Source organism: Apis laboriosa, unplaced genomic scaffold, assembly GCF_014066325.1.
Source record: "Apis laboriosa isolate Shangri-la unplaced genomic scaffold, ASM1406632v1 scaffold84_cov144, whole genome shotgun sequence".
In the NCBI taxonomy this organism is placed as follows: Eukaryota; Metazoa; Arthropoda; class Insecta; order Hymenoptera; family Apidae; genus Apis; species Apis laboriosa.
In genome coordinates, this window is record NW_025224606.1 from 279,546 (window position 1) to 300,145 (window position 20,600).

General features: G+C 19.9%; 1 protein-coding gene across 2 annotated transcripts in view; it reads right to left on the reverse strand.

The window, feature by feature from the left end:
• LOC122719555 (cytohesin-1) overlaps positions 1 to 20,600 on the reverse strand; it is a 157,308-nt gene that overhangs the window by 100,701 nt on the left and 36,007 nt on the right. The window contains exon 1 of one of the 2 annotated variants that reach the window (XM_043945480.1): positions 18,573 to 19,461. The exons of the other annotated variant lie outside the window; for it this stretch is intronic. Within the exon in view, the coding sequence (XP_043801415.1) occupies positions 18,573 to 18,770 (198 nt within the window). The 5' untranslated portion in view covers positions 18,771 to 19,461. Of the gene's footprint in view, positions 1 to 18,572; positions 19,462 to 20,600 lie in introns of those variants that run through there. 2 annotated transcript variants of the gene reach the window in all.

Genomic DNA, 20,600 nt, shown 5'->3' on the forward strand with positions numbered 1-20,600 from the left:
TATATATATATATATAGTTGCATTATATACAATATTAATATCAGAATAATATATATATGTAATTACTATATTATATATTAATATTAATATCAAAATTATAGAAACTCATGTTGATATTAGAATTAACCATTCGTAATAATTACTTAAAATTTATATATATGTAAATAATTATAATTGAAATGACACAATAAAAGTAAAGAGATGAATAATTATGTTTATCTCAAAAAAGATATATTATATATAAAAAAAAAAATATTTTAAAATATATTTATTGCCACTTCTTTATCTCATTTCATATATATTAACTAAATTCACATTGCTTATCTTCCATATTTAAATTAAGATGATAAATATAATATGTATCCATATTAATTTTATCAAAAACTATTTTATCAAAACTAACAATTAACTATATAATGCAAATTTCAATTACTATATAACAAAATGTTGATTATTGGTTATTCAAACAACCAATTATTTGAACATAAAATGAATTCATATTTAAACTGATATATTAACAATGTTTATATTCTAGAACATATATCCTAAAAAGATTCATTCATTATTTTTTTTAAGCATTTTATTAAATAATTTTATATAATAAAAATTAATATAATTAAATTTTTAATATAATTAAATTAATATATTTAAATTTATATACTTAAATTAATATATTAACATATTAAGATTATTTAATTTTTAATTATTTAATGATGTATTTAAATTTGATTCATTTCTTATTAATTCCTTCGAAGAACAAATTAAAAATATAAATTAAGATTATTTAATTTTTAATTATTTAATGATGTATTTAAATTTGATTCATTTCTTATTAATTCCTTCGAAGAACAAATTATTCATATAATTAATATTCTACCATAACTTAATAAAACAACTAAAATTTTTATATATAAACTTTCATGTTTATTATGATCTCTTTATTCATATTAAATAATCTCTAAATTTATTCCACGAATATATTAATATCTTATAGATAAGATATATCAATGTTTATCTTGCTAATCAATTTGTCATCTCTATATTATATAAACATATAATAATCATGATTATTAGCATATATAACTTCTATTCTTGGAAATGTAATTTAAAATAATTAATCTTATAAAATCATTTTTGGTAATCTATTTATTTGATTTATGCTTATTTATTTATTATTATATTCATTTATATATATCTTTTTTAAATGCATATAAATCCTTATTTAAACATTTTTTTGAAATTTTTATTATTTTCCATATCATTTCTTCTCTGATCTTGTTTAAATTTTAATCCCTTTATCTCTTTATAGAAATCTCCGAGATGTGTTCCAAATTTCGCACCTCTTCCTTTCATTTTGTAGATTTATACATCTTAGCACCTTATTATCATCTTAGCACTTGCAAGTTCTTCTATAGTTATATGAATGATTTTCAAATAATCAATAATAAATAATAAATAATTTCTTATTCGAAAATCTTTATTTAATTTATTTTTTTTATTTAATTATTAACTTATAAGCAAGAAGCAATAAATTATTTATAATTTAGTAAATAAGCCTCAATAGATATATTTATATATGTATTTTTATATTTGTTCTGCTTTTAGAATCTTTCCAAATATATCTCACGAATACATTAACACATTGTATATAATATAGAAACATATTGAGATGTGAAAAAAATTAAAAAGTAATATAAGTTAAAAAGTACAAAAAGAGACATAACACACTTAAATTTAAACAAAAGTAAAATGGCTTTTGAAAATAAAAATTGCAGATAAAAAAATATTTCCGTATAACAGAAAAATATCTTTATACTTTCTATTCTTAAATAATAAAATAATAAATGTTATAATAATTTATTTTTGGCATTATCCAAATATTATTATTCAAGATTCAATTATTCAATTAACACAACAATTATTCAATTACAAATAAGAATATATAAAATTTTTATATTATATTAAAAGTTTCATTTTAATAAATATTTGAATAAGAATTTGATTCAAGAACATTTAATTCAAAAACATTAAATCCTGGATGGTATCATGCAACGTCATCCGTTTCAATGAATAAAATCATATTCGAATAAATATTTTTCAAATAACGTTACAAATGATTTGTGATAAAACTTCTTCCAAAAAAATTTGAATGTATCTTTTCACAAATTTATAGAAATTCTGAAAATCTTAACTTTCAAAATTTAAAAATCATGAATGTTTAAAAATAATCTAATTTTGATTTGAAATGAAATTCTTAAGAAATAGAATGATTAAAACAATTTCAATATAAATCAAACTTGATTTCAATAAATTTAATTAGTAATGAATATCTTAATTTTGTTAGAATGCATACAAAAAACTAGAAAACTGCAATACTTACAAACTCATTAAAAAAAAAAAATCAGCATTTATCCTCATTTATCATTAAAGCAATATATCTCATATAATCATTAACTCATATTATAGAACACATAAGTATCAATATACATTTTTAAAACGTCTACAACTTTAAATCTTAGAATTAAAGTTATGATTTTTGAAATATATTTATTTTATTAAATTCTATTAGATTATCAGAAAAATATTCTAATATCTTTGTATTTGGAGGAATTAAAGTTCATTAAATTAACGAATGATATTTTTTTGAACGTAATTGTTATTATTTACAAAAAATCCTTGAAATTTATTCGTTAATCGAATAAAAATTATTCAATTTCATTCATGTACCTATTTACTTAATTATACGTTTCATTCTCCTATAATGCACACCAGACCAACGATGCATTCAACGATATTTTTTTTTTCCTTCGTGGTATCCAAAAAGGACGCCGTATAACCCAAATACACGAGTGGCAGTTATAAAAGGCGGGAATAAGCGGAGCGGACGCGGAAAGAAGAATCGCATCTCTTAAAAACAGAACCTGTTTCCTTTGTTCATCACATTTTTTTCCCTTTTCTTTCTTTTCTTTATTCCACCACCATTCTGGCATTCTGAATTGAAGACTTTGAAAAGAGTCAGATTCACTTTCCAAAATTTTGAATTATTATGCATAATAAATTAAAAAAAAAATTTACATTATATAAAACAAGTGACTTATTACAAATTTCTTAATGAAACAATCAATAAATTGTGATTTATCATTTATTATTAATAAAAATATATATATATATATTTTTGGTACAAATTGGAAGCAATTCTAAATTTGAAAAATTTATCAGAAATTAAAATAAGATTTAATGACTGAATGACTATTGATTATTGAAAATATAATGGTAGCCAGTATATTTAGTATATTATTTACTATATATATTTATACTTTGAATTTTTGTGTCTTTTTTAAAGCATCTTTTTTAAAAAGTATCTATTCTATAATATACATATATACATAAATTATACATAAAAAATATACATATATTATAATAAATATACATATATTTATTATAATATCATACCATGGCAGTCAGTACAAGATCTTTGTAAAAATAGAATGTCATATCTGAAAATTGCTGTTAAATTTCATATATCTGTAATGGTTTATCATCAAGCTATAAGATATATTGAACAATATATGGAACAGCAGATGTTCCTCGTGATGTAAAATCCTGAAAAACTAATAGAATAACTAATCGTAAGATTTAAAAGTTCAGTTGATATTCATAAAAATCAACAAATTTAAAAAATATTAATAATACTAATAATCGTGCAACGAAAGTTAAATGAATTTCAATTAAATAACGTTGCCAATAAATCTTTTATTCAAAAAAAATTACAGAGCAAAAATCACTTTCGAGAAGAAATATATTAATTGGATATAATAATAATCGAAAATAATTTCTACTGGCGAATCTAAGTTTAATTTAAATTTGAATCTAATAGAAAAATATAGATATATGCGTATATGGACATAAGATATATGGAAAAGAATATAGAAAAGAATTGTATAAAAACGACTGTAAAATGATGGTGACTATAAATCCCATTCATCAAACAATAAATATCAGGAATAGATTTACATAGTTAGTCATTGTAAAGAAAATATTACTTCCATTTGCCAAAGACTATATTATATTATTAGTATATTATATTATATAGTAGAATATTATATTATATAGTAGAAAACTGAATCTATCAGATAGATAATGATTCGAAACGTAATGTTGGTTGTTAAAACATTCTTAAATCATCGTATAATAAAATAGCCGGAACAAGAATCGTTAGATTTAAATTCTATTGAAATTACATTAATATCATAGATAGATATAGAAAAATATATAAACAAAAGTTAAGAAAATATATAGAAGTAGAAACTGAAAAATATAATGGAATTATTTATCATAATAAAAAAAAGAAATCCATATTCATTTAATTGATATATCCAATCGATTAAATCGATGTTGTGAAAATATACAGAAATTATTAAAAGTAAAGTACTATCTATCAAATTAAAATTAAAATTAAAATTTCATAAGTACTATAAAAAAAGACTATATTATATATTACTATATACTATATAATATATACTATATATTTACTGTAAAAATATGAATTCTTTTTTAATTATATACGTGAGTATATATCCGTGGAAAATTTGATATATAAATAAAAAAATATAAATAAATTCTTAATTATATTAGCTAAGTGCCTAGTATTTTATGAACATTTTTATATATATTTATGTATAATTATATATATGAGCATATTATGTACATAGAAAAATACATTTGATTTTTATGTAAATATGCTATGTTAAAATATAGATCAAATAAATATTTCATTTTATTAGTTTACCTAAAATTTTGGCTACTATATTATATAGATATTATATAAATATATCAATTTTAATTTTCTTTTTAATTAAAAGAAATATTAAGAAAAAACAATTTTATAAATAATTACTTTTTATCTGTTCTTCTTTTACTGCAAGATCTTCAATTAACAATATTTGATCTAACATAAAATACTTAATAAACCTATCTTTTATTTGAAATAAAAATAACAAATAAAAAAACAAATAATTACAAAAAGAAATAAAAAATAAATTTATTATTATTATACAATTCTTATTATAAATATATAAACCATAATTCCTAAATCATAATTCTGTTCACTTACTCATCAAATATTCAAAATAAAGATAAATTATTAATTATCGAATAAATTATTAATATTCTTATATACTTATATACATATATTCTATATAACTATATATACATTCAATATATATATATTCAACGATATAATTGTTAAAGCTATTAGAAATAACTAGATAAGTTATTGATATTATTATTGATATTTAATGACATATCAATATAATTAAAGATATATTGTTAAAAAAAATGAAAATAATTTAATTAAAAAAATGCAATATAATAATAAAATCATGCAATAATGAAATCATTCAAATTTTGCAATTTATCTCTTTTTATTCATATTAACGATATCTTAACTATATTATCAATATATCAAATAATAATTGCATTTCGATATTATCAATTTTTATAGTTTTCGAATTATAGTTATTTAGATCGAAACAAATTTTATCAATTATATAATTCGTCGAAGATTATTTAAAATATTTAACAAAACATTCAAAATAATGGCAATGATCCTGTTTTATTCGCTTATACAATATCAATGATGAAACTATCATCGTTACTAATCGATATATTGACATCAATATTTGATTAAGTCTTCTGATAAAAATTCATATAAGTACATATANGCTGATAAGAAATTTATATTAGCAAATTGGCAAAGTAAAATTATCAGGTCACGTCACGACACATCTGAATCTCGACATTTTTATGACAAACAATTACGTCAGAATTAAATGATTTGTTTGTTGAATGATTCACAGACCGGATGTTATAAAGATCTGGAAAAAATAATGATGGCGATGATTTACGTTGAATTAAGAAACGGGAAAAATTTGTAATAAGTTAAAAAAATTATTAAGAAACTGAAATGTTTGCATAAACAAATACTAGATATTCCAGTTAATCATTTATAAATCACGGAAAAATATTTACTAATTTTCAAGATTCAATTTCATTTGCGTTAAATGTAAGTTTGATCAATGTAAAATATGATATTTGTATGATTACAATGAAACAGCTGATTACAATGAAAAAAAATGAACTCAGAAAAATTTTAAATAAATGAAAACAAATAGAAAACTTTAAGAACATATAACTTAATTTATTTTCATATTAAATAAATATTATTTAAAGATATAATGTTTAATGGGCAAATTTTATTTACATTCGGATTTAATGGAAATAAAATATTTATTTTCATTTTAATTAAAATGCAATAAATATGAAAAATAATTTATAATTTGTTTTTAATTTCTTATTTTTTAATAATTGAAAGTAGATTGAATTTTTCAATTATGTTGTCAATATATATCAATATATACTTCACATATACTTCATAGCGAAAGGAAATTATTGAAGTTTCGCCTTTCTTTTGTTAATGAATTTTCAATAATGTCGAAAATTTGTGAATATTTGAAAGCTTTATAATTTTGATTAATCGATAATACGGTTTTCGCAAAATCGATGCGAACAAAACTTTTATTTTATAAATATTTGTAAACTATTGATTATTTTTCTAACTCATTATAAATCTTTTATTAAATCTTAGTAATCATTATTATAAAATAAAGAAAAATATATTATTATTGATTTATAAATAATAATAACAATAATAACATTTTTTCGTACTAGGTTTTATTTCAAAAAAAATTCAAATTTGAAAACTTTTTTGAAAAATATAAGTGAAATTATATATAATTCTTTATTTTTCTTGAAAATTAATTTTTAAAAGAATAAAATTCTAGATTTTTTTAATCAATATTAACGAATTTTACTTGTACTCAAAAAATTTTTTTCTTTATTTTTTTTATAAGAAATCATCTTATGCCTGTTTGTACATATAATTTAACTTTATAACCAAGAACTTTCATGGATACCGAAATTCACATATAATACCAATTCCCATATAATATATATATATATATATATCTGTACAATAACAATAATAACATAATATATATATATATGCATATTATATGCTGTATATATCTGTATGATAATATTTTATTTATTACGAGTGAAGATTTCATGTGAAATTTTAATTTGATTATTTTATCATAATTAATGTTAAATTCGCAGGATTGTATAGATTTATACAGATTTATTATAAAAAGATTATATTTGAACAGAAGTTTTTTGAACCATTATATTTTTATTATATTTTTTATAATTTTGAAAATTTACTTATAACAATTTATATATAACTGCTTATAATCGAAATCTTTAAAAATCAGAAAAGAATGTTTCATTTCTTATAAGAAATTTTGACAAATTATACGCCCATTCCCATATAATATATATATATATGAAAGATTAATATATCATACATATCATATGTAATATTCGGCCAATATGTATGAACATTTTTATAAATATATCAGAATCCATTGAAATTAATCAATCAAATATGTATTTTTTTGTCTAATCAATTGAAATCTATTTCTTATATAGAATGTTAAAATATTTATAGAATATCTTCAGAAAATCAATTTTAAAAGTCAAAATAAACATAAAAAAGAAAACAAGAATATTAGTTAAAATTTATTTATTAAGTTATAAAAAACTGAAATTCATTAGATGAAGTGAGACAAAGACAGAGTAGATCAGATAAATGTAATGATTATATAAACAAATCATTTCAGTCTATTCATTTTTTAAATAATATATTTAACATAATGTTTAATTGTATTTTATTCATTGAATATATATTTATTTATTTAAAAATAATATTTAACTCATGATGCTTAGTGCTTAAATATATCTTATTTTTGAAAATAATATAAAAATAGAATATAAAAAATAATATAAAAAATAGAATTATAGAATTGTAGAATTGCATTATGCATAAAAAATAACATAATTGATTTTAATATAATAGAAGAAGAAAGAATTAAAAAGAATTTTTAGTAACAAATTTATAAAAACAATTAGATAAAATATTTCAAATAAAATATTTATAAAAAGTTCGAATTTATCCTATGTAAATTAAAAATACTATTTTTCGAAGTAGTATTTTTTTATAGAAGATTCGATCTAATCAGAAAGATTTCAAATTTATGAGATACTTAATTTTATTACTAATAATTATTTTTTCAAAGAAAAAATTTTCTTAAAATCCGATATCATTTAAAAAAATAATACTAATTATATATTTATTTATTTCTATTTTTTTTTTTTCAGTCCTATTTCACTCTTCTTAGTTAATAAAATAATTATACCTAAAATTCAAGATTCTCAAATATTTGAATATTTAGCAAACATGTGTTTTTCATATGTAATGTTTATAATTCAAGATATATTACATAATCCCGAACATAGAAGCAAAGATAAAACTTCAACGCGGAAATTGTCTCTTAACTCATAGACCGATCGAATCTAATCTAAAAATGTAATTGTGCTTACGTACAAGTTTAAATTAATTTGTTAAGAAATTGCAAGCTTAACGTCAGATGTTTCCAATGAATGTTATATTTCATTTTTCTCACTTTCCCTAACAAAAGAATTAACAAACAGCCTTCTTTCTTACCCAATCATTTCATACAGATAGTGTGCCTTTTGTACTAGACATTTAAAATGCTGAATAGATTAATTCTTTAACACTTATGCCTGTGACATATACGGAGATGTCAAAACGTCCAATTTGTGCAAGTCCGTGACAGTCGCGAGAACACCCGATACAGTCGTCGCTTGACAATATCGTCTGCAAATACTGGGTGTCTCATATGAATACGACTCGTTACTTTTTGTGCTATTTATTTTAACGATATCGACTATATTATAAAAAAAATATAAAAAATAATAAAAAAATTCCAAAAATACTTTCTTTTTATAACGAAATCAATATCATTTTAACATGATCATATGCTATTTTTTTCATGAAATTATAAGGAACTTTATGATAAATTCGAAAAGCATATTTTATATGATATTTTAATTAACTTAATATTAAATAGTAATAGTAATAATGGAAATAATATTTCATTTATTAATATATTTTATTTTGGAACAGAATATTATTTTGCAAAGACTGAAATATAATTTGAATATTGAAACAATTAAAATAAAATATATTGTAAATTTGATATTGAATTATTAAAAATATTGAGTAATTAATATGCTTTTTGAATTTATCATACAATCTTTTATAATAATCTTATAAAATAAATATTCTATTTATTATCAAAGATATAGATAAGATATTTTCATTATAAAAACAAAATATTTTTGACATTTTTTTCTCCGTTATTTATAATATATTTGATATCATTAAAATATAATTCAAAATATTTTTTATTATGATTATAAATAATAGAAAAATATGAATCACATTACGACACTCTATATATCCATTATAAGATATATTCATAGATGCTCTCTCTATGTGGACATTTGTAAAATATTATTATTGAATGCAATATACGTATACAAAAAAAAATATATATATATATAATAATATAATATATAACATTCTATATATAAAAAATTAAAATAATGATTATTTTTCAATAATTATTATATTTATATTATATTATATTTCACTTGTGATATCTCTCGTTTAAAAAAAAATAAAAAATAAAAAAAATGATAATTTTTAAAGTTGTTATTATATTGTCCTTTTTAAATAAAAACATTATGAAATTTTAAATAAAACTAAGAAATAATAAAATTAGAAAAATAAGAAAATATTTAATGAAATTATTATTTTTTGTTACTAATTTATTTTTTAACTTTCCGATCACAATGACTATAAATAGAAAATACACATATATATATATATATATATATATATATATATTATATTTTGCGCAATGTATATATCTATGTATTTTCTATTTATAGTCATATATATATAATTTTATAAATATATTTGTTTTATATATATATATATATATATATATATAAACCCTTAGATTTTTGATAAAAATTAAGAAAATAAATATTTAATATAATTTACCTTATAATAATATATAAAAATATACAATAATTTATAATAATATATAATAATATATAAGGATTATAATCATCTTAAAATGAAGTGTAATATAATAAATATTTTATAACAATTTTTGAATACAAGTTTTGTATAATAATTGCTAATATTATCCAATAACGGTGTTGATTCTTACTTATAATATAGTTCGACCAGAGATAATTTGTTATGTTTCTTGCTGAAAAAAAAATGAATAAAAAAGGAAACCAATTATACTTAAAAAAATATATCTGTGAGATAAAAAATATAATAATAAAATTTAATTTAATTGTTTGATTTTTTCTTCATAAAATTTTTATTAATATATTTATGAGATTCCTTTAATTAAAATAAAATAAAACATATAATATTTAAATTATATTTGCGTATTTTTAATAAATAATAACACCTATTAAAAAAGAAAATATCCAAATTATACATTGGGCTTATTTTGATAAGAGAAAATTAACGAATATAGTAGAAATTATATTTAAAAGAATCTAAAATTTATTGTTTTTTTCGATCTTAGATTCAAATTAATTCTGCATTCATGATGTTTGCAATGAAGAAAACATTAATTTATAATGGTCTTTTACATTGTAGATTGGTTTTGCAATTATAAAGTATAAATAAAGAATATTAATATATATTTGTAAGAAAGATCTTTGAAGAATCGGTTCTAGACACAACTATGAAAATATAAAGAAATTAGTTAAAACTTATTTATTAAATTATAAGTAATTTAATTTGTATTAAATGTAATTGAACAGAGACTGAATGATACGCTAATATGAAGAAAAAATAAAAAAAAACCACCTCGTTCTATCTCATTTTATTATACAAATTTCAATTTTTTATAACTTAATAAATAAATTTTTGTATTTATTTTAGTTTTTAAAATTGTATGAATATTCATAATCGACTATCCATATTATTATAATTATAATAATATCCCAATATATATATATATATATATATATATATATACGACTTTATATGTATATATATCTAACATATTGGAAATTCTTATGTATAAGAGTAAAATATATTATATATATACGATACGATATATATATAATATAACTTTAATAATAAAATATAAATTGCCAAAAAGTTAAAAATCATTGAATAAAATTAATATTTTTCAAATCTGCTTTTTTTATTACACATTGTATACGTTACATTGTAAATTATTTGAAAGCTAAAAGCTATTGTATATTTTTTTTATAAAATTCAATATTATTTCCAATGTTATACTTGTGAATGATCAATATTGACTTGTGGCTTATATTGCAGTATTGTCATTTTTATAACCAAAACATCTTTTTGATATTCAAAATGGGACATTTTATTAAGATAAAAATATTATCTTATATAAAGAATTCAAAAGTGAATCAATATAAATCACATTTCTGAAAATGATTTAATTGTTCAAGAATCTTTATTATTTAAATTTTTTGATTATAATTAAATCAATACTATATAATAATATAAATAGTTACTTAATTGATTTTTCAATTAAATTTGAATTATAATTTGAATAATAAAGAGATTTTTGAATTATAAAAGTCATTTTCAAAAAATCTGACTTACATTGATTGGTTTTTGAACAGTTTATATATATAGGTTTTTTTTATTGTTGGCATATATTCATACTTTATTATTATTTATGAAATGTTTCCAAATAATATTTACAAATTTGAATAATTTTTTATTTCAACTATTGATATTTGTGAGTTAAAATGATAAATATTTAATAAAGATACTAATAAAGAGTCATAGACTATCAGGTTTTGATTTGAATAAAATTTTATAGACTTAAAAAAAAATAGTAAATATATATACATATATTTATATGCATTTATTCTTAAATTTGATTTATTTTTAAATTTACGACCATTTTTTAAAGTACTAATTCAAAAATTCAGAAATTTTTAAAATAGAGACTGTTTAATATAATAAAAATAATGTTAAAAATATGTATTATAATATTTACAATTTACAATATTTACATAATATAACATAATATAAAGTCAAAGAAACGTATATTGTTAGATAGTAATTTCAAAAAATATTTTAAATTAAACCTTAAAGTAATAATAAAAAATACACTAAAATAAATATATTTAATAAAAATATTATAATACATATAAATATATATAAAATATTATATATATATAAAATATTATACATATAAAATATTATAATACATATTTCTCAAATTTTCTTCACATACATAGATATAAATATAATGCATGTAAAAATGCAGAGACGCACATTATAAAAAAATAGAAAGAAACTTTCACCGCCAAAATATTTATATTGGAAGATACATAACAATGGATGTATTTGGCATAGATTATTCACCGCGAAATGTAATTTATGTAAAAGCGGCATAAGTTCGTGCAGGCCAATGTCGAAACTCAAAAACCGATCAACATACTTTTTTTCGTTATAGGATTTATGAAGGTTCAACGATGCTTTACCACCACATACCACGATGGATAAATGCAACTGTTTTATCGATCGACACGCACGATACGCTGTCGACCAACAAAAAGCAAGAAAAAAAAGGAAAAAATAAAAAATAGAAAAATAAAAAAGAACAGAAAAAAAAAATTTATCTTCGTTTTCTTTGAAACAATCATTGCTGTTCCTATTTCCTGTGGATCACTCTTTCCGTTTACTATTGAATTATCTTATTAATCTAAAAATATTATTGGTGCCCAGAAAACTGAATAACTAATATTATAAAACATAATGCTGTCATGTAATGATGCAATGTTATATAATTTAATTAATTATATAATTTTGTATTGCACGATATATTCAATAAATCTACAAGATATTTAAGTCAGAATAATAAAATATCTTACAAAAGATTGAAGTTATTCTTAATGTTCTTATAAAACTTGTTTGATATAAAGAAATATATATAATTACGCTTACGTTATTACACTTATGTTTATTTGTAATATACATAAGATATATAGAAATATGAAAGTTATGTATATCTTTTTAAATAAAATTATATAATTTTTAATATTAATTAATATAATTCGTTATTTCTTACAAAAACATATTTATGTTAAAAAATTTTTAGTTTTCGAGATATTTTAATTGAGTATAAAAGAGAGAATGTAAAATTATGTAAAATCTGTTCATATTTTTTTTATTTTCATATATTAAATTTTATAAATTTTTCTAATAACTTTCAATTTTTCCATTAAATACTTTTAATAAATAATGATATTTTTCATAAGAAATAAAAAACTGCATTAATTAATGTATTAAAAATTATATAATTATAAATATATAATATATTTAAAAAACAAAAATTATTTTCATATGTGCTTTGACATTTACAGAAAAATTATAAAAAATATTATATGATCCGTTTATATATATATTATATTATTTATTCAAACTTTTGTAAGAACATTTTTTTAGTAATTTCAATTCTTATAAGGTATTCCCATTATTCCTACATAAATATATTCTGCAAATATAATAGCTGTCAATGAACAAAGGAAAAACAGTTGCTTTTCTCCTCTTGCTTTTTTTTATTAAGCGATTATGATTAATCTAAAATATCAAAAGACATGATTCAAAGCCGATACATAGTTTTGGATTCAAATTTCATTCGAGATTATTTAGAATGAAATAAATTCTCAATAAGCAATATATACGAAATAGAACAGAATCTCTCTTGTTCTCAGTTTCCAAATAGAAGAAATAAGTATAATAATATATAAAGTAAATAATAATATAAAGTAGAAATCATATAATATAATAAAATTAGCGAAGAATAAAAATTTCACAAATTGCAATTGTTTACATGTTTAAACATTTTTTTTTTCAATTTCATTTAAATGAAATTAAAAATTTCTACTAATATAGCAAATGTTATTATATATATATATATTTTGGAAATCTAATTTGGAAATAAATTCATTTGGTTTTTCATAATTAATTGATAAAAAATATCTAAAAACAATGAAAAAATTAAAAGTTAAACAATTTTCAAATATAGATGTTTATTACATAAAAAAATATATATTTAATAAACATAAAAATATAAAATATAAAAATATATAAAAATATAAAAAAAAATTAATTGTTTTTAAGTATTCTAGGATAAATGAAACGTTAAATATATATAAAAGAACGCTATTTAAATACATACATATAATTCATTTTGTATTTCTATAATCAGTCAATCTGAATAATTGAAATTCAGATTATCAATATTTTATTGTACATTCTATAAAAAAATTACATATTTTTATTATAAATAATTGAAAGAATAATAATACATATATATATATATATTAACTGATGTTCGTTTGTATTAAAATTTGCAACTGGTTTCATTAAAAAGAAATATATTCATTATTTAGATATTTAATAATTAAATAAATCAGTATATCGCGTATTCGTAATATCAAGCGTAAGCGTCAATATTTTAATTCATGTGCAAAATCATGTTATATTATTTCTATGTATCACTAGCTGATTTGAAATCAAAGAAGAAGCATTATTCTTTAAATAGTGTGCACATAGAATCATTGTATCAGCAATTTCAACAAGTGACCAGTAGATTTTTTCGATACATGATCTGTAAACACACAATTTGACACGACCATAAAAATTGATAATTTTCAATATATTTCCAAGATAATGCTATATATAACGATAGCATGCTTGCGATTTGATTCGATCATTAACAATCATTAAATTAACAATAGATATTTCTACTCAAAGACAGATTAAATATATTTTTACATATAAAGTAAATAAATTTTTTTTTATAAAAAATTTGCGATTAATCAATTAATCTTATGTTAATCTAAACATAATTGAGTTCAAAAATCAATTAAATATATATTATTGTACATAAAAATATTCCGAAATTTAAAAAATCTTTGTTTAATAAAAAAAGATAAAAAGATAATTAAAAATAAGTAGAAATTTTCTTCATTGAAACAACAACATGCATTAAATCACAATTTTACAAGGATTGATTTAACTATTATCGATTTTATTATTAAGGCATATTGTTACTTGTTAAGAACTTATATAATTGGATTATGTTTCTGCGAATCATAATTCGAATTCATAATTATCTGGAAATAATGAGCATTTTTCTAACCTCTATAGCAAAAGAAGATGTTCATTACGAATAAAATATTGAAGATAATTGACCACATAATGGAAAAAGACAAATGGAATGCTAATTTACGATTAGTTTAACTATCAAAAGCAATCCTGCATTAAATGGATGTCTATTTATGTAAGCTCTATTCGTATCCTGATTCTCTCTATAAATAAGTCACCCTGACTCGGTTCGTCTATACGATTTTTGATTTGTGACGTCAGAAACATCATGGAATGATATTTTTGTGCAAGAATGCGAAAGAAGCTATTGTAACGTTTGCCAATAACATGATTTCCTCCATTCTTTTAATTCATTCAGAAATTTATTTTCCTTGTAGATATTTATTTAGATAAAATTTATTGCAGAAAATGATAATTATGAATTTGAAAAATAATATTTAAAAAAAAGAACAAAATTGATTTAAAACAAACGAATATTTAATATATGATTGAAAAATTTATGTTATTTTTGTGACAGACATACAATTCAAATTTTAAGAAATCAATATAACAAAAGAATTTTGGGATCTGATACATGTTAATTTTAATAAAATCTTATATAAATGTCAATTAAATCAAGAATTTTGCAGTCTTTGATTCATACTAATTTTTTTTTAATTTAAACAATAAAATAATTCTTTTTAGATACTGTTTACTTGATATATATTTTTTATTTAATATATATTTTTTAAATTTATAAATTAATTAATTAATTATTTTTAAATTTAATTTAGTTGATTAAAAATAAGTTATTTATTTAAATGATAAACGATAAAATAATGATGATTAAATGATAAACAATAAGATTTACAAAAGAATTTAAATAAAAATTTCATTGTCTTGAAAAACTTACAAATTTTTATGATAAATTTTTGAAAATATTTGTTATTTATAAAAAAAAATCATCTCTTTTAAATATAAATATTACAAATATTATAAATTTATATAAAAACTTGTTAAAAAAAATTTTCTTTTGTAAAGAATATTTATCTCTTTTTTTTACATTTAAATAAGAATTTTATTCATTTAACACAAATAAATTACAAATTTATATAATTTTTAAAAAATATTTTGGAAAAAAATTTAATAAATATTCTTCCTTTTTTTAAAATTTTTTTTACATTTTTCTATAAATTTATAATTTTTTTTAAACAGAAAAATATTTATTTTTAATTTAAATTATTTTTCTTTTCTACAATTCATAAATACTTATATAGAAATAAAAAATATTATACTATATATAATAGAAATAAAAAATATTATAAAAAAGATTTTTTCCTTATTAAAATATAAAAAACATGAATTTAAAACAATAAAATTCTTAGATAAATCTAATGGAAAATTTCAATAATTTCAAACTAAACATGTATCAATCATCAATGTTCTTTTGTCAATGATAAAATAATTTAAGAATATATAATAAGTAATTCTTTAACTTTTTATTTTATTATTGATATGCAAAAATGTTTATCAAAACTTTATTGATCTTTGTACTTTATATATATAAAATATATGATTCTTGGAAATAATAATATTTATATTATAAATTTATATTATAATAATACAAATAATGCATTGTACATATAATTTTTAAAATATGCCAAAGATATATTATACATATATTATGAATAAATATTATTTATATAGTATGTCTCTTTCATCAAACAACACAAATAGGATGACATAAAAACCGGTCGATTCAAATCATTCTGTCTATTTAACAATGAACAATCTGTACATATATTTTTCTATGTACATATCAGTTATCATTATATATTTCGTTTCATTAGTGAATCACAAATTATACATTTCTTATTATATCGAAATGCAAAATAAAAATTATGATTTTATTATTTATTTTTTTATATTTATATAAAAGACTGGCACTTTACAAAAATAAGAAAACTGATTCAGAACGCGATAAGTTAGAGTTATGTAAACGTAATTTTATCTAATTTCTAATAGTAATATAATCACATATATTTTTCATATTCCGATTAAAATTTTGCAAAAATTTTTATGGATATACATATGAATTATTATTCAATTGTAATAAAGGTATTATTCCTTTTAAAGGTATTATTATATTTGCACTAAAGTTTAATAATTATACCATTTAATATTTTATTTGCATTTTAAAAGCATTTTGTATCTATTTCTCTTACATGCCATTTCTCTTATATAAATTCTTATCTAATTATTATATTATTTATTAATTATCATTTATAACCCATTTATTTTTCTTATATTCTTTTTTTTTATAAAAAATATATTTTTTTAAAGTACTCCATTATATTCAATGAAATTCAATTAAATTTATTTTTACGGATAACAAAAACAAATTTCAGATCATAGAATCGGATCTACCGGTGTTAACTCCCTAGAAATAAATTTGGCTGGTCGGCCAATTTCAGAGCGCCACCGTACTCTTATTTTACATCGTTTCTCTGTTCTTAATACCGTCTACGATTTATTTCGGAAGTACCTTTTGGCGGCTTTTCAATTACCGATCGTCGAAATATACTAATCGATTGTAACTTTTTGTAATTACTTGAAGTTGGTACGAGCTAATAAACTCGCAATTGAATCGAAGTTATTCATGTAATAATACAATAACTAATATTTATTTAAATAAACTCAATGTCCTGCAAACATTTTTTATAGTTTATATTTTTAGATAATATATATTATGTATATATAAAATAGATATAGATATTATATATTAATATATATTATTATTAATATATATATTATTTATACATTATTTATATTATTTCAAATAAAGATATTTCTATTTTTTTCAATTGAATTTAAGATTTAAGAGATAGAAACTATTCGCACATTGAACAAAATAAATAAATAAATGAAAAAGGAGGTTAAGAAGAAAAAATGTTGACATTGCTAACTATGATTTCGGCTGCACTTTGTACATGTATCAAGTTTCACAATACAATCGTATCTCGGTATGCTTCGACAATCAAAGCGGATATTTACGATTCAAAAATAGTCGCGTTTTTTTAAACAGTTAATTTTAAACACAAAACACATGAATAAATAAATGATTTTTTAGATACGTGCCTTTTAAAATATCGATCTTTTGAATGTATGAGAAAAGAAAATAATAGTTTATTTAATAGTTTATTTTTAAATAGATTTAAAAAAGTTTTTAAATAAATTTTAATATATTCCAAAAACATACTTAAACCAGATTGACAAAAACAAAAATAAGAAGATAGTTTTAGAGCATATAAATAATTCGGAAAAAAGTTAGACCGATATTCAAGAAGGAATTCGATTCCGCCGAATAACCGTTTCAAGTAGGTGCAGCCAGACAGAACGTTTAACTAACCATAGATAATGTGCTAAGATCCCATGCGCTCTTGGCCTGCTTTTGGTAGCCCTTCTTATTCCTTTTACCGGGTCTGCGTAAACTGGAGAACCATCCTGCGGCTATAGCAACGGCGCTAACATCTCGACGATTCTCTGTCTGAACGTTATTACCGCGAACTTCGTCGAGAGCGTCCACGGACCTGCCAGTGAAAATCATGCTTGATGCCGAGTTTACGTTGCCAAACTCCAGAAACCAATGGAATTCGTTGCACTCGACTCCCTTCACTTCATGAATCGTGATACTTTCAGGAACAACCTAACCACACGTTCTGATAACATACGTTGCATATGACACTATAATCGTTCAATCTCAAGGATGACATTAGTATTATATATTTTATCGTTAACCAATCAACACGCGATCAAGAATGATCGCGTGTCATAGTAATTTCTTGTCGAAAGAAATGATACATGAAATCGAAGATCTCAATAGTTCAATGATCCTGAACGAAAGATGCAATTTCTTTGAAAAAAATATCTTTCAATCGATCCACAATCAATAATTCCACTAACGTGTATTGAAGGTTATACATGATTAGTAAATAAACATTTAAAATCCTGATTAGGATTTCACTTTTTCTTTCGCTTGAATGACAAGCAAAATATTAATTTTAAACAAAATTTTTTAATAAATCTTTTTTTATCACTTAACACTGATAAAACTCTGATTATAACTTATAATAACAATCAGATGAAATTAAATATTTTTAATATTTAATCTTCTCGCGCTTTAAAAATACTGTATGATTAATTTTCTTATCACTAATTTTTCAATACAACAATAACGGAAAAAGTATAATTTTGATCGGACAACGTTTTTGATATCAATTAATCGAGTTCCTGATATCAATAAAGAAAGAACGATCCGCCTCACACAGTGGCTGATGTGCAACTCACGAGCTAAACGGTTGCGGTGGAAACGCGCTGGCGCCTCATGGTGGACGTAGCGTGAACTCAGCCACGCGTATACGAATACAGGCTGATTCATTCTTACAATTGGGACAACTTATAGCTTTCTTTCAAATAAAAATGTTAAGAAAAATAACATAGAAAATAATAAATCAGCTAATTTGATAAACTTGTACATATAAAGATATAAAAGAATAAAAGTTTCATTATACATCGGTTTTTTTTAGTATTATCTAAATAACAGAATATGCTGAATTAAAAAAATATTAAATGTGTTCAGTACTTGATAAACATAATGCAGTACAATAATGTGCAAATAAGTGAATACTTTATAATCATATTGAGACTTATTTTCCGTGAAATATCATATTATTTTTTTATCTGAAAACATTTATATAAAGAAGCTTAATTAAAAAAGTAATTTATATTTGAACCGGAATACAAATATAGATGCTTGCGAATGAAAAATGAACAAGATCATGTTTTGCATAAGTATACTTGCAAAAAAAATAAACCGATGGAACTTGAATTTTTCTAAATCAATTAGTTTTCATTTTTTTTTGCATAGTGTTTTTTTTTTTTTCACATTATGAAAATGAAATATGGATCTCAATTACAAGAATTAATGTATATCACGTTTACATTAGTCCATGTAAAATCAAACCAATTCATTTTATAGACGAAATACGATTTAAAAAGCACCGAATGCACGCGCCGCGGAAAGTTCTCAATTGCAGCATGCAATTTCTCCTCGTTTCGAAGAATTTCAAAAACGCAATTTCAATAATTTTAAGAGTTTATAATTATAATATGATACACTTAACTAAATAACATGCTAAAATCAATATTTAAAGATAGATATTTTTTCTCGTGAATTATATTTTTTTTCTGACATAATATTTAACTTTTATTTTATTTTCTTTAACTTTTGTCAGTGAACAGTAAATCTTTTAAAATCTATACATTGACTAATATTTTTATAAAAAAAATAATGAAAAAAAACAAATAAAATAAATATAAAAATATAAAAATTTTTATAAATATATAAATATAATTTTTGAAATATATATTATATGTA